Source organism: Pristis pectinata, chromosome 9, assembly GCF_009764475.1.
Source record: "Pristis pectinata isolate sPriPec2 chromosome 9, sPriPec2.1.pri, whole genome shotgun sequence".
Classification (NCBI taxonomy): domain Eukaryota; kingdom Metazoa; phylum Chordata; class Chondrichthyes; order Rhinopristiformes; family Pristidae; genus Pristis; species Pristis pectinata.
In genome coordinates this window covers 80,537,877-80,553,341 of record NC_067413.1, presented here as the reverse complement: position 1 = coordinate 80,553,341, position 15,465 = coordinate 80,537,877, and the positions used below count along the sequence as shown (strand labels likewise).

At 40.3% G+C, this 15,465-nt stretch overlaps 1 protein-coding gene across 4 annotated transcripts in view; it reads right to left on the bottom strand.

The window, feature by feature from the left end:
• Positions 1 to 15,465, bottom strand: part of sulf1 (sulfatase 1) — a 270,913-nt gene that overhangs the window by 116,017 nt on the left and 139,431 nt on the right. For 3 of the 4 annotated variants that reach the window (XM_052022968.1, XM_052022969.1, XM_052022967.1), the window contains exon 3: positions 3,446 to 3,688. In XM_052022968.1, coding sequence (XP_051878928.1) covers positions 3,446 to 3,617 — 172 coding nt within the window. In that variant the 5' untranslated portion in view covers positions 3,618 to 3,688. Of the gene's footprint in view, positions 1 to 3,445; positions 3,689 to 6,241; positions 6,346 to 15,465 lie in introns of those variants that run through there. The other variant, XM_052022970.1, reaches the window with a different exon arrangement.

Here is a 15,465-nt window from a genome sequence, read left to right as displayed (position 1 = left end):
ATGGGATTCAGGGGGAGCTAGCGAGGTGGATTCAGAAATGGCTCAATGATAGGAAGCAGAGGGTGATGGTTGAAGGTTGATTCTCCGACTGGAGGCCTGTGACTAGTGGGGTGCCCAAGGGGTCAGTGTTGGGACCTCTGTTATTCATTATGTATTTAAATGATTTGGATATGAATGTACATGGCATGATTAGCGAGTTTGCTGATGATAGTAAATTAGGGGGTCTTGTTGATAGTGAAGCAGGTTATAATGAATTGCAAAGAGATCTTGATCAGTTAGGGAGATGGGCTGAGGGATGGCAAATGGATTTCAACTTAGATAAGTGTGAGGTGATGCATTTTAGGCATTCAAATCAGGGTAGGACTTATACAGTGAATGGCAGGGCACTGATGAGTGTTGTGGAACAGAGGGACCTGGGAGTACAAGTGCACAGTTCGCTGAAAGTGGCCATGCAAGTAGACAGGGTGGTGAAGAAGGTGTTTAGCATGCTGAGCTTCATCAGTCAGGGCATCGAGTTTAGGAGTAGGGACGTTATGTTGCAGTTGTATAAGTCATTGGTGAGGCCGTACTTGGAGTATTGTGTACAGATTTGGTCACCCTGTTATAGGAAAGACATTGTCAAGCTGGAGAGGCTAGAAGAAACTTACAAGGATGCCACCTGGATTAGAGGGCCTGAGTTATAGGGAGAGGTTGACCATGATGAATCTTTATTTCTTGGGGAGTGGGAGAATGAGGGGTGACCTCATAGAAGTTTAGAAAATCATGAGGGATATGGATAAGGTGGACGGTCATAGTCTTTTCCCCAGGGCTGGGGAGTCCAAAATTCAAGAGCAAAGATACAAGATAAGAAGGGAGAAATTTAAAAGAGACCTGAGAGGTAACTTCTTTACACAAAGGGTAGTGAGTATCTGGAATGAGCTGCCAGAGGAAATGGTCAAAGTGGGAAAATTGCAACATTTGAGAGGCATTTGGAAAGGTACATGGAGGGAAGAGGCTTGGAGGGTTATAGGCCAAACGTGGCCAACTGGGACTAGTAGGGAGGATGCTGTGGTCGCCATGGACCAGTTGGGCCCAAGAGCCTGCTTCCGTGCTGTATTGTTCTTTGACTCTGTGTCTCCAAGACCACATCTTTTACATGCCTGGCACCAGACTTCTAAAACAGACACTCTAATTCAAGCTTTGCTATGACAAAGGTTTGTCAGGTGGACAGAGGAAAAGATTCAAGAATGTGCTTAAAGTCTCCTTGGGAAAATGCAGCCTCCCCATTGATGGCTGCGAATCTCTGACCCATGACTGCTCAAAATGGAGCAGGAGCATTTGGAATGGCACTGAGAAATTTGAGTCCATGCATCAGGAGCATACAGAAGTATCACATAAATATCAGAAGAAGCACTCCACCTCACGAACTACCCACCCGCCTGCTTAGTCAGATACCTCACGCACCATCTGTGGAAGAGCCTATGGTTCCCACATTGGCCTCATCAGCCACCTCAGAACCCACAAGATTGGAAATGAAGCAAAACATCCTTGATCCTCCGGGACTGCCTAAGAAGAAGACATTACATCCGTTGAATGGGATCAGTTTCCCTGAGTCCAGATCTCTAGCTCCCTTTGGTCCCCTTGACTCTGTACACAATTGATCATACAAACACCATTCTGATTGTATGGCTCTCCACAAAGTAATCACAATCATAGGACACAATTAACATATCCGAAGTAAGAAAGAATGATGTAGTTAACTATGAAATCACCACAATTTACGTCAACAAGGCCTAGGCCAGCTCAGAATTGCACACAACCTTGTATTACATCCCAGACTGGCCTTTGGTCTAATGTGGAGACACAAGAGACTGCAGATGCTAGAAACTGGAGCAAAAAATAAGATGCTGGAGAAACTCAGAGGTTCAGGCAGCAGCTGTGGAGGGAAATGGACAGTCCAGATGAAGGGTCTTGACCCAAAATGTCAACTATCCACTTCCCTCCACAGATGCTGCCTTACCCACTGAGTTCCTCAGGCATCTTGTTTTTTGATTTGCTCTAATGTGCTTCACTTCCCACACAATTATAGGCATCCTGCAACATACAATTCATCAAACTATGTCTTCCAAGCTGACCAGCTAAATCTACATCATGCACGTCAAGCAGGTGAAAGAGATATTTTAATTTTTGATCTGTTGATATACACATCAGCTATTAGCTTAGTTGCAATTCATCTTCATGCATCAATATATTAAAAAAATCAGAGCTTGAATCAGTGCCTACAGCTTTCCAGTGTCATGAGTAAAGCATTATATCCCAACGTTGATGAGGATGATAATATCAATATATCAAGAGCTGTGTCTGGGTAAAAGATAGCACGTTGTGCTTAAATACTACAAATTACACCTATTAGGATCATAAGGAATAGAAGCAGGAGTGTGCCATTCAGTCCCTCATGCTTGCCCTGCTATTCAGTATAATCAGGCTGACCTTTTACGTATTGGTATTGGTTTATTATTGTCACTTGTACCGAGGTACAGTGTGTCATTTTCCTCCACCAACTCGTTATCCCTTGATCCCCTTGATATCTAAAAGCCATTAAATGTCAACCTTGATGCTACACACTCCAGACAGTCTCATGTTTAGCTCAAGAAGAAAACATGCATAATGTGTGAGAATTATATGATAATCAATCTAGATATTTTATGTTCATGTTCCTGAATTAGTTCCTCTGAATAAATCTAACAAAAGAAAATCATAAAAGAAAATTATTTGATATATTATAACCGTTTCTCCTATCATGGACACTAGAAATAACAAATACCTATTCTGCACCTTTCCTGATTTCCCTTTGCGGAACAGTTAAAATTAAGGCTGAAATTATTTTCCATCCTCCTCTGAAGGCTCACTGGAGATAATATTGAAGTCCAGGAATGGTGTAAAGAAGGCAATAGCAAATCAACAATCCACATTATAACTCTTCCTGATTTTTTACTTCAATGGATGCTTTTTATTTTAATTTCCTTTAATAGAATTATAAATCTGGGTGTATTGGGTTGCTAATTCACTCTCACAAGTTCTATGCTATCACACAAGGCAAAATTACCCTCAGTGTGTTTAGGCAATAAATAGATAAACCATACACAATTGTAAATCCCAGATCAAATCCCTGGTTTGCGCTGAGTTTGCAGATAATAAGTCTCTGATTTAAGTCACGGTGGCAGATGGAATGTTAATGTTAGCCTCAGTGCCTCTAAGTCAAGGAACATAAAGCAGCTATGGTTGCTGCCTTTAATCACTTTCCAGTGCCCCTTCATGGAACTGTACAAGCAGGCTTAGTTATGGTGCCCCCTATTGTCAAACAACCTTGCTACACCATTTACCAATGCTTACAAATTAATAGCAGCAGGCCTGTCTTCAGGAGACGAGGGGAGAATGCAAACACATAAAGGTGAAACTTTCTTACCAAGCTCCACGTCCTGATCATCTGTGATAATAAGAATGATGTTGGGTCTGATATTCCTTCGGTCACGCTGGACACGTCCTTTAAACCGCTGTGGTTTTAAGCTTGAGCTAAGGACTCCTATCAGCTCAGTACTCAGCACAACCAAGAACAGAGTAACTGGTGAGATTTTCATTATGTCAGAATGTTTGAGATCACAGCAGAAAACAAGGGTGTCTTTGGTTTCACCGTCTCTCACCAAGTGATCTGTAATTAAGATGGAACAAATTAGAAGAGTCAGCTTAAATATAATGCTGCTTATGACCAAATTTGAAAAGGTTAACAGGATTTTAAAATGAAATCATTTGCGGGAGTTTCAAGCATTTTAACCATAAAATAGCTGCCCTTGAAACTGAGCATTTTATTAAAGAGCAGCTGTGATGAGAGACGCTGTATATAAAAACCCACAATAAACATGGAACAGGAATAAACACTGCAAAAATACCTGTTACAGAAAATCTTTGTCAGGTTGCTGTGACACTGAAACACAACAATAATCAATGAAAAGCTACACCAGAGAATTTAGTTACTTCTAAGACCAATATGAAGCCAGGAAATCAATTACATATGTTTTACATTAATTAATTTAAAATGATCAGAATGATTCATTGAATAATTCCCTTCTTTATCCAAATACCTCCCTAACATATGACCTTTATGAATCTATAGCTATCCTTACGATCTTACGTTATGAAAAAGAAGTAGTAATTGGAATTCTCAGAAGGTTTTTAATATTCAGTGCCAGAACCCGACTATGCACCTGCACAATACCAGTCCTCTCAATGAGGCACAAATAACTTGCTTATGGTTGAAGTCCCACCACGCAGTGGGGAACATTCCGAAACTACCTCTTCCAGAAGAAACACAGCGAGTGACGGCGATTATCACCAAAATTTCCAAATGCATTTCACCTATCAATAATCCAATCTACATGAACTCACAGTGTAATGAAGTTTTGTTGAGCACGCATCGTTTTAAGGTACATGAAGTCTCTTCAGAACATATCTTAACACTTGCATATATACACATGCAATAATCAGTGCTCCCTCAACTCCTACTGGTCAAAGAGCTTTATTTCCATGAGCCCTAGCATGCACAGGAGGGGGGAAGGGGGCTGATTTAGCCACAATCCATCTAACTGCTTCAGAATTGATTGATGGGGCCTAAGACCAAAGGTAACTTGCTCCACTTTGACATTTCCTGCATTCAGCTGTCACGCTGGCAGCTTTACACATTTGAGAATTCTTTGGATTGAAAACTGAATGCGCGCATAGTTCAAAGTGATTAGTGACTTACTGAAAGACTATTTAACAAAAGCATTTAGGCAAGCATGCACATTTATACCAGTTTCGTTCGAAGGGCAGAAGTCCATTATAATTTAACATTTGCAAGCCTAGTAATTAGGAGATGGCACATGAGATTCACCATCAAATGGTCTAAATGAGCATTTAATGAGTTTCATCACAAGCCTGGGTTCTCACACCTGGGATTTTGTCCTTGTGCTCTCGTATGAATAGCCGCTCTTACAGCAGCCAGACTTGAGAGATCAAAGCTACTTAAATAAAAGGAAAGGAAAACAGACAGCATGTACTAAGAATACCATTATTATAAAAAAATTGATGCCAGCATACGTGTAGTTGCAGCAGAATCCATTACTGAATGAGATGACCTGATTCTTTAAGACAGCAAAAGAAAAGTCTCTCCATCTTTGTGAATTCTCCATTACTTTTAGCTCTTTTCATTCGAACTTCCAAACCAGCAAGGTTTACAGAATGAGGTCTGTAAAGATTCTGAAAATCTGGAACACATTATTATTACAGCTGCATAACTAAGTAGCACTGCATGCAGCAGCTATTGCAGGGCTGATCACTACAAGCTTCAGTGGTCAAGCAAACTGCTCTGCACTTAATGGATAAGTGATTGATGCTAGTGCTTTTATACAGTATAGCTACTACTTGAATAATGGACACAGCAGTTGAGGCAAGATCTAGAAACCTGCACTAGAAGTATTTAAATACGTAAGGATAAAAAAAAGTCAAAGAAAATTCAGCATGGTATTACCTCTCAGTGAGAGTGTGCTCAGTCTTCCATTTGATGTATGAAAGTACACTAGTACAGAAAACAACCACTTCAAAGAGTTAAAATATTTCTGTGATGGTTTTCTTGATGATATTTAAAAACAAGCATATACCCTCACTCCAAATTATTCTACTCTAAAAGCTACACAGTGGCTGCACCCAAAACAAAATTAGCAATCTAAGAGCATAAAAGTCAATTCCAAAAGGTCTTACTTTACAGTCACACAGGGAAATATTTTCAGCAGAAATATGTCCTTCAAAAAAAGTCTGTCAAATGTCAGTGCAGTACTCACAACTTACTAAAATGCTGAGAAAATGAAATACAAGAATCTTCAGTATCACTTACTTTCAGAAAATGACTCGGGTTTCTGGAAGTGAACAACCTCAGCGGCTGAGTGAGCTGGGCCTCACTGCCTTCATTTAGTACTGTATAGCAAACTTTGCAGACACTGTTGACCCAACTACTGCAGTTATTCTGACTGCATTGAGTAAACATTGGCACCAATGACTTTAAATAATCCCTCACAGTATGTAGTTACAAATGCCAGACAATCATACCTCAGTGACAATGCGAAAGAAAGCAGAATCACAGCCAAATCTACTGGCTTTAGGCTTTTTAAATCACCCGTACAGTTCTGCAGCCTGAAGCGTCATTTTTGAGCTGGAGGAAAGCCAGAGATACCTGGGATGAAGTTGTTCAGCTGTGGGAGACGAAGATCCATATCACTCATCCTCAAACCTGGACAATTCTCCATTCAGTGCTGACCTTTTCAAACCTGACATCCCCACACAGACAGGTCTCCTACTGCAGTAGGAAGTAAAGCTGTAGAATTAATACTGACAAAGTGCTGTGCTTGTCTTCAGGGACAAGGATGTCAGTATTTTTGTGCAGAATCCAATGAGACAGCCTTCTGGCACTTTGCAAGTCTCAGAACCTATGCACTTATTTGACAGCAAAAAAACTGATGGCATGTCAAACACTGGCTCTGCAGCTAAAAAAATTACTCTAAAATCAAGTCAGTGATGCACAGAAAACAGTATTGCAGTAATTCTGCCAGCACAGCACTGTAATTATTTGCTGCTGTCTCATCCAAACAGAATACCTAGATATAGAATCTGTTCAGTCTTTAGCAATCACCAGGCTCACTGTTCGACTTCCCATGCATTGTGAGTACTCCAATTTTTCCAAAGCCATATATAATAAATACATTTTAAAAACACTTCAATGACCCTTTGTTCTTTGAAGCTATCTTGTATGTCAAGCTTACAAAGAAAAAACTTAAGATGCACTTTGACTGGAGCGCCAATCCCAATAAATACATGAACAACTTACATGTGACAGGCATGTGTTGTATGTTCTGAAAAATATTTGGGATACTTTGTTTTTGTTCTAATGGGAATGAGAACATGTAATCTTACTGGTAATGACATCAGAGACACCATAAATACATGAAGAATGGAACTGGGATTTTTCTATTGTGTCTGGTTTGGAACTACATCATGCGCTGTGCCATTTTGTGGCATTGAGTTACCTAGATTGCTCATTTATGTGAAAAATAATGTCCCTTGCTGCCAGACTGTTTTCTTTTGAAACCTGGAGAAAAGCCCAACATTTAATACTTTGTTATTGTCCTAACTGTTTTTACAGGCTTTTTTTTATTATTTGCTTTGGCTCACAATGGTATCACAAAAAAAATCATCTAAAAAATCAGATTGAAAACAAAACCTCTCCCCAAATCCCCATACATTTTTTGATCTAATTTTTTTCCCCAGCTCGGACTTTGCTCACAAAATCCACCTTTCACCAGCTGGGAATATGGCTAGCAAATGTACTGCCTGTTCTCCAGTAAATGGTAAACTGGAAGCCAAAGAGATTGAAAAGATGGCCATTCCAGCATTTTTCCTTTTCCCCCTAAAGTCCTAACAGTTGAAAGTTGCATCCCCCACCAACCCGCAAATCCACACCAAAGTGTGATTCGGATGGTTACACAAGGTTTTTAAGAAAAAAACCTGAATCATAAACAATTGTTGCAAACCTCTAAGGTTGAAAGTCCTTTGTTGTGGTGACGTTCTGAAGATCAATTGTTCAGTTTGCCCAGATATAAATGTGTGGAGATGTTATATATGAAAATTCTATCTTATCAATGCAGAAATTAGCAAGAAAATAAACACATTAATCTGATCTCTGTTCAAGGAAACTCAATTGATTATTTGACTAGAGCTAGAGCTAAACCCTAATTGAAATGAAACAAGTAAAATCCATACACATTTGTGACAGAAGGAAACAACATAAGGCATGACAAACACTGCAAATATCTTTTTAATGGGTCATTAAGTAAATAGAAAATTAGAATCTGGTGTTCTGCTGATGCGCAAAATGCCCACTGCAAGTATGTTTCCAAAAGATCCCACAATTTTTTTAGTACGGAGACTGATTTTAACTCTTGCCATCTGGAAAAAATGGGTGATAGCAGTAAGATGGTAGGGAAGGAGGAAAGAGGGGGTGTAGCAAGTAGAAATTGGACAATTGTTTAGAGGTCTCTTTTTGTGAATGAAGAAGGCAGTAATATTGGAAACCAAACTGCTGAAAGAACTCAGGAGGTCAAGGAGTATCAAAGGGATGGTCAACATTTTGGGTCAAGACCCTGCATCAGAACTAAGGGTATAGAGGGATGACAGCCTATACAAAAAAGTGAGATGGAGGGGTGAGACAGAGGCTGGTAGGTAATAGGTGAAAAACAGATGAGGAGAGAATAAACATTGGGCAGATGGAACTGGGTGGGGAAGGGGATTGGAGAGACTGTGGCTGGTAGGTGATAAGTGTTACCAGATATGAGAGGGTGGGGGAATGATGGGCAGATAGAGCCAGGTGGGGAAGGGGGAGGTGCGCAGGGAGTGTTAAGACAGAGGCTCATAGGTGATAGGTGGATATAAACTATTGAACGGTTCCCTTATACGATGAGATGAACTCTGACCTCATGATCTATCTTGTTGTGACCTTGCACCTTATTGCACTGCACTTTTTCTGTAGCTGTGACACTTTACTCTGTACTGTTATTGTTCTTACCTGTACTACCTCAATGCACTGTGTACTAACTCAATGTAACTGCACTGTGTAATGAATTGACCTGTACGATCGGTATGCAAGACAAGTTTTTCACTGTACCCTGGTACAAGTGACAATAATAAACCAATACCAATAAATATTAGGCAGATAGAACTGAGTGGGGTGGAAAGGGGAGGTGGAGGGTAGAGATAGATTCTGGCCGTTGATACTTAGAACCAGATAAGGGAGGGATGATGGGCAGATAGAACCAGGTGAGGGAGGGTGAAACATCTCAGTAATGAGGGAGGGAGGGATGGAAAAGGTCATCAGAGGGAGCGAGAACCTGGGTGAACAGATGGGGTGAGAAAGGAAACACTGGGTTGTGCGTGATTTGAAATTGGAAATTCAATGGTCATATCGTTGAGTTGTCAGCTGTTCAAGTGGAATATGAGGTGGTGTTCTAGTTTGCACTTAACCTCACCATGGCAGTGGAGAAGGCCGAGGACAGACAGGTCAATGTGTGAATGGGAAGGGGAGTTGAAATGACCTGCAACTGGAAGCTTCAGCGTGAGGGCAGTAATATTCCCTGCTCTCTACAAAACTAATGTTGTCAATGCCATTAGAGGTCCCCACCAATGCTCCAAACCCCTGTGATTAAAAATCTTCCCACACTTTTTGATTCTAAGGCTGCCTTGTATTGCTTCCACCTGTGGCTAACAAACTGCATGTAGGCTAATGTGACCCAGTTCTCAAATAGACTGAGCTACGGGCTCTCTAGAAATTAAAGCATCCCTGCACAAATCTACAAACTATCTGTAAACAGGTTTCCATGAAACATTACAGGCCATCAGCAACAATGGGACAGTAATCCACAGTCTGTAACCCCTTGGCAATCTCTACTATTACCATCCAGCTGGGGGAACCAACACTGGTTCAAAGAGAATGCCAATGACAGAGACAAAAACTGGTGTCAGTTTTGTATATCCTCTAATTACACATATTTCCATTCCTTTCTACCTTGTTTCCTCTTCTCCCTCCACCCTGTCATCCAAATATTGTCTGAGAAGAGAAAAACTTGGCTTGAATTTTAGCAAGCTACCTAAAGAAAATGAGAGGAGGGTCTTACCTGGCCTCTCTTGAAATACACAAATACACAATGCACGGCGAGATGCTGGCTGATGTTTTCCCTTCCCTTGCCATGACATGCTGTTGAACCCCTATGGTGACTGGGATCATAACAGCAGAACATCATAAACTGCATTTATCTATTGAACCGAAAAGACAAAGCAAATAATTTATTTTTGATTCACTTTGTCCAATGTGAAGAATCCTGAGTTACAGAGAGGTGGAGCTGAATCTTATACCACTATGAGGAAGAAGAAATAAAGCCAAGTTGTCCTGCAAAGAATGAGAACCTGACAATACGCTGAAGAAGGATCTCTGACCGGAAATGTTAACTCTGTTTCTCTTTCCGCAGATCGTACCTGACCTGTTGAGTACATCTAGCATTTTCTGTTTATATTTCAGGCTTCAGGCTTTTGATTTTCAGGAAAGCAAAGGAGGCAGTTGAAGGTCTATTGCAGGATTGTTCCATTATTATCCCTTATTATTAAATATATTGGGAGCTAAATTGGAGTGCCTAAAAGAGGTGGTGGGAAGTGTGGTGTGCATTAACCCACACAAGCTGCATAACTTTGTGCCACCTGTATGCTGCAATGATTTATGCAGGTGGTCAGTGCTATTTGTGCTGTAAATGGGTTGTACTCATCAGCAGGGTTTCAAAAACAGAACTTGTCGGCATCAGGTTAAGCCAGCCTGCGCTGCTTTAAGCTGCCATACACTTATTAAAGATGCATTGTATCTGGCAGACATACCAGAATGGAATCTCACACGGGAATCTGAGATATGGTATATCCGGCAGAAGGACTGTTTGGATGAGGTGGAAAACTTCAGGGAAGAGGACTACTCCGCAGACAACTGCTCTGCTGCTTTTCTTTCACTTCTTCCTTCCTGTCACTCTGGGCCATCCCATTTTCATAATGGATGTTGAGTGCTTCTACATCTCTGTCCCCCAGCATGTTGGGCTGTGGCCTTGTGCTTCTTCCACAAGTAGAGGTTCAGCTTATCCCAAACATCACCACAGTCCTCAACACAGTTCTCCACCTGGCTGAACTGGTTCTCACATCAAACACTTCTCCTTTGGCTCCACTTGCTTCTCCAAACAAAACTTAATGCTTTATCAATCTGTGCGAGTCCGAGCCGTGCCACTGTTTTGTGAGATGGATGGAACATTTTTTGTTTCAGTACAAACTGAGGTCTTCTTCCTCACCTCCTTTTCCAGTTCATTGATTCCTAATTCAGTTCTATTTCCTGCTCTCAGGGCCATTCCTCCTCTTCCTTTCTCTTCAACTTCTCTAGTGATAAGTTGCATGACCAATCTCCACTGCAGGTCCTCTGTCTCTCACATCTACATTGACTACACTTCCTTCTATTCTGCTTCCTGTGAGGACACTCAAAGTTTCTCTGTGTCTGTCACAACTGTCTGATAATGCCAATTTATGTACCAGTGCTTTGATATGTCTTCCTCAGTACAGGATTCCACATCAACATGGCTGGCAGGGCCTTTGATCCTGCCTGTTTCATTTCCTTCTGGCCTCTCTCTTTTCTCTTTCCTCCCAGAACCATAATTGCTTCATTTGCCAGTGAGATACATAAATGTTTATTGTTACAGGTCTTGACAAGTCTTTGTCTGCTCTGAGGTTGGCTTCATGGCTGCAGCAAAAGACATACTCTCACAAACTTCACTGTACAGGAAAGTCACTCCTCTGACCTCCATGGGTGGACGAGACCTCCTGCTGAAATCTTATTCCACCTCCCTCTTCATGCAACTTGTCCTCTGCTGCATGTCCTCTGCTCATTCTTCTAAACTTGGTGTCTTCCATAGAGAATGTCCACTAATGCACTCACATCTGGGGAGCAAGTGGTTTTACACAGAAGCCTTAAAACCATCAAAAGGTCCTTCAGCACATCACAGTGGAAGCAATTCTTCAAACTATCATATATTTGTAGAATCATGGAAATAAGAATGAAGTAGTTATCATTTAACCCATAAATAATAATCCCTTTATATTATGTAGATCTGGGATCCCTCCTGGTTCAACATGCGGTTAATAGAGGGCATAAGCTGGAGTGGACCAGATGGCAGCCGTGGCCAGCACTGCTTGATGCCATGAAAATCAAAGAGCTGCAGATGCAGACATCTGAAATAAAACAGAAAATGCTGGAAATGCTCAGCAGGGCAGGCAACATCCGTGGAAAAACAAAACAATTAACCTTTCATCAGAACTGATGAAGGGTCTTGGACCTGGAATATTAACTTTGCTTCTCTTTTCACTGATGCTGCCTCACCTGTTGAAAGTTTCCAGCAATTTTCTGTTTTTTTTTGCTTGATGTCATGACCTCTGTTCTGTACACTGACATTAACTGTGTGGGTAATGTATTCACTGATTTTTGACTGGTGCATTTTATGTTAGAAACATTGGATGCCATTTTTTACCCAAATGGGACTCAATGCGCAGGATCTAATTTTGCACCTCTGTTGTATATCCATAACTTTGTTTGGATTTTTAAACAGAGAAAGCCCATCATCCAATGCTAATATGGATCTTTAAAAAGGACAAAAAGCCTTCATCCTTTCCATTGGAGATGCTTAAGTAATTAAAAAATTAATATTATGATCAGTCATAATGTGTAACTTTCTGCAATCTTGAGGATAAACACAACACTAATAATTTATCAATTGTGAATTGTCCTGGGCAGCTTCCATTGTGAAGTTGTTCAACATTTTTGTATATTTATCAGATTGTAACTTATTTGTGATGAAGCCTCTTCAGTAAAATCTATAGAATATAATAAAAAACTCTGCTTCTGATAATAATTTTGGAATAGAATCATTCTGTTTCATCTTTTGATTGCCAGTGACATTGCAGGTCAGGCCAGTCTATGATTACGGAAATGTACAATAATGCCTTGGATGAAGTACTGTCAACTGTGACGAGATCACTGCAAGGCCTCTTGTATGTTGATCTTTAATTAAGTGGTAGGAAATTGTATAGGCATTGTATATGATATAAAGGAGATGACAGAAGAAGTTCAAGTAATATAAATTATAAGAGCTAAATCTGAGCATCCTGTTCATTGTCCAAGCCTTCAAATTAAATTACACCAATAATTTCGGCCCAGCATACACTGTAAAATGTATTACAACTTATCTTTGCTTTAGCCACTGCCATTACTCTAACATTAAAACCATGACATTTGACCTTCATTTATATTTTATATGGCGAATATAAAAGAAAGTTCACCATTCGCTGGATAATGTATGGCTCATAACACAGATTGAATAGTGTTGTAAAGCAAGATTACTAACACTTTAAGGGACAAGCTAAATCAGTTTATCAACATCATCTCAGACAAATGTATTCTTTTCTTGAGGACTGGATTATAATGCATAGAGGAATGAGTTATTTTGGAAATAATTTCATTTTGTTCCTGTTTATTTTTTTGTTGCCACCTTTTGCTATGGTATATTCCTGCAAGGGCTTTGCAGACCAGGTGTGAGACAAGGTTAGCTATGGACATCTCTTCTTCTATTGGTCTATGACATTACTTTGTTCTTGTTGAGTTTGGGTTCTGCTAATTTTATTCCATAATTGAATACCATAGATTTCACACAGCTCTGTGCCTGTGCCTCCATAGATCAATGCTTAGTCGAGCAGAAAGACCACATGGAACTATCCTCCAAGATCAAACCTCCAAGGATTCAATTTCTGAACAATCTAGAGCTTCTGTGCCATGTTCATTCTGGCCACCATGACCTAGAGAAAGGATTCAAACTTTGGAGAAAATGTAATTTACAACTCTGAAAAATTGCTACCGATGCATAAAATAATCCAGGAAATTATAAAGATGAAAATAATTCTTTACGTTAAATCTTAAGAACCATAGTTTAACCATAAATTAATAAAATGGCCCATGTAGGACTGATATCAGGAAGGTTTTGCCCATGCAATGAGATGAAAATATTTAAAAAAATAAATTTATATGGCAGTTTTGTATCTTAGGATATTCTAGTGTGTTTTCAGCCAATGAAATGCTTCTGAAGTATAGATATTGTTGCAATATAGCAAAATGATTGTGTAAGAGTGGATTCCTAGATAGGGTGGTGGGGTTGAAAACACCTAGGACATTTACGAAACCATTAGGTGCCATAAAAAGAATCAATGTGGCTGGAGGATTTAAGATGGGCCATAATTGTCCTCTTTCCAGTTATCCAGTGATCTTAAGTTATTTAATACCATGTGATTTTAACTGATTTTGTTTTGGTGACATGGACATACACCAATTCCTCACTTAACAGACTGGATGTGTTCCCAGGGACAAGAATGTTAATAGGATGACTGTTAAAAGCAGTCATTATAAATAGAGATGGTCATCGAACATGAAACAAGTCTTTTGGGCCATCAAGTCCACGCTGACCATTAAGCATCAATTTAACCGTAATCCTACACTAATTTCATTTTATTCTTCCCACATTCCCATCAATGTCTATAGATTTTACACTCACCTACACACTAGGGGCAATTTACAATGGTTAATTAATTTAACAACCCTTGGGATGAGATCGGAGAACCCAGAAGAAACCTATTGGTCATAAACTCCATAAACACCACGAACTCCACAGAACTCATCATTGAACCGGAGTCACTGGAGTGTGAAGTAAGAATTCTAATAGCTGCACTGTCGGTCCAGCATGAATAACACCAGGTTGGTGTGGAGATAGCCCTGTGAGGACCATGGGCCATTGCTGGAGATTTGCATCAATAATGTTACCAAAAAGAAACCTCTGGACTGAAGAGAGCTGTGCAGCCAAATGAAAAGAGGGGAAGGCAGCAGTTTCCGTCACATCCAACAGGAGGTGACGAGAGAGACTGCAGGATCAGGTGGTCTGCCAGTACACTGAGCAGCTATTTGCCAGGCCCCAACAATAGCCTGTATTCATTGTACCAGCCAAGGTGCAATCTGGAGCCCCTGTCTCAGTACCGAGTATCCAAACTGCTGCCCAACATCCACCCTCACAGGTAGCCTCTTCACATCAAGTGGACTAAACCAGATAGCAGTGAAACATACTTCACATATGTTATATTGTAAATAAATGGGGTGCCAGAGGTGTGTTGGAGAAAGTAGTAATCTCGTAGAGGGGTTCAGGTGAACCCGAGCACAACAAGAGCAAAGCTCAAGTGGACTATGTGTATTCAAAATCCGGAAGCTCCTCTGACACAATGTTAGTACTTTCTGATGTGATCTTTTAATTTCTTTCATTGCTCTTGCTTCTTTTTTGCTGCACCTTTCAGATAATGATGGAAAATGGTGCAAAACATCACAGAATATTAGATAGAGACACAAGAGAATATAGATGCTGGAATCTGGAGCAAAAAAATGAACTGCTGGAGGAACTCAGCGGGTCAGACAGCATCTGCGGAGACTAAGGGATAGAGGACATTTCAGGTTAAGACCCTGGTGCAGCTTCTCCAGCAGTTTGTTTTTTTGCTACAAAACATTAAGATTTCTGATTAAAGCAACACTGGCCTCTCAGCTCATGTGGTATATTACATTCTTAATGGCTGAATCACATGAGAATTCAGAATCTTTTGCGTAACATTAAATGTTATTTCAGCCATAGTTTTTGTGGTATCCTAATCCTGTTCTGATTACATCCCACTTCCTCCATAAATCATAAAACAGCTTGAAGTTTTTTTGGAATTATTATACTGACCACTCACTGGTGTGAATTGCATTTA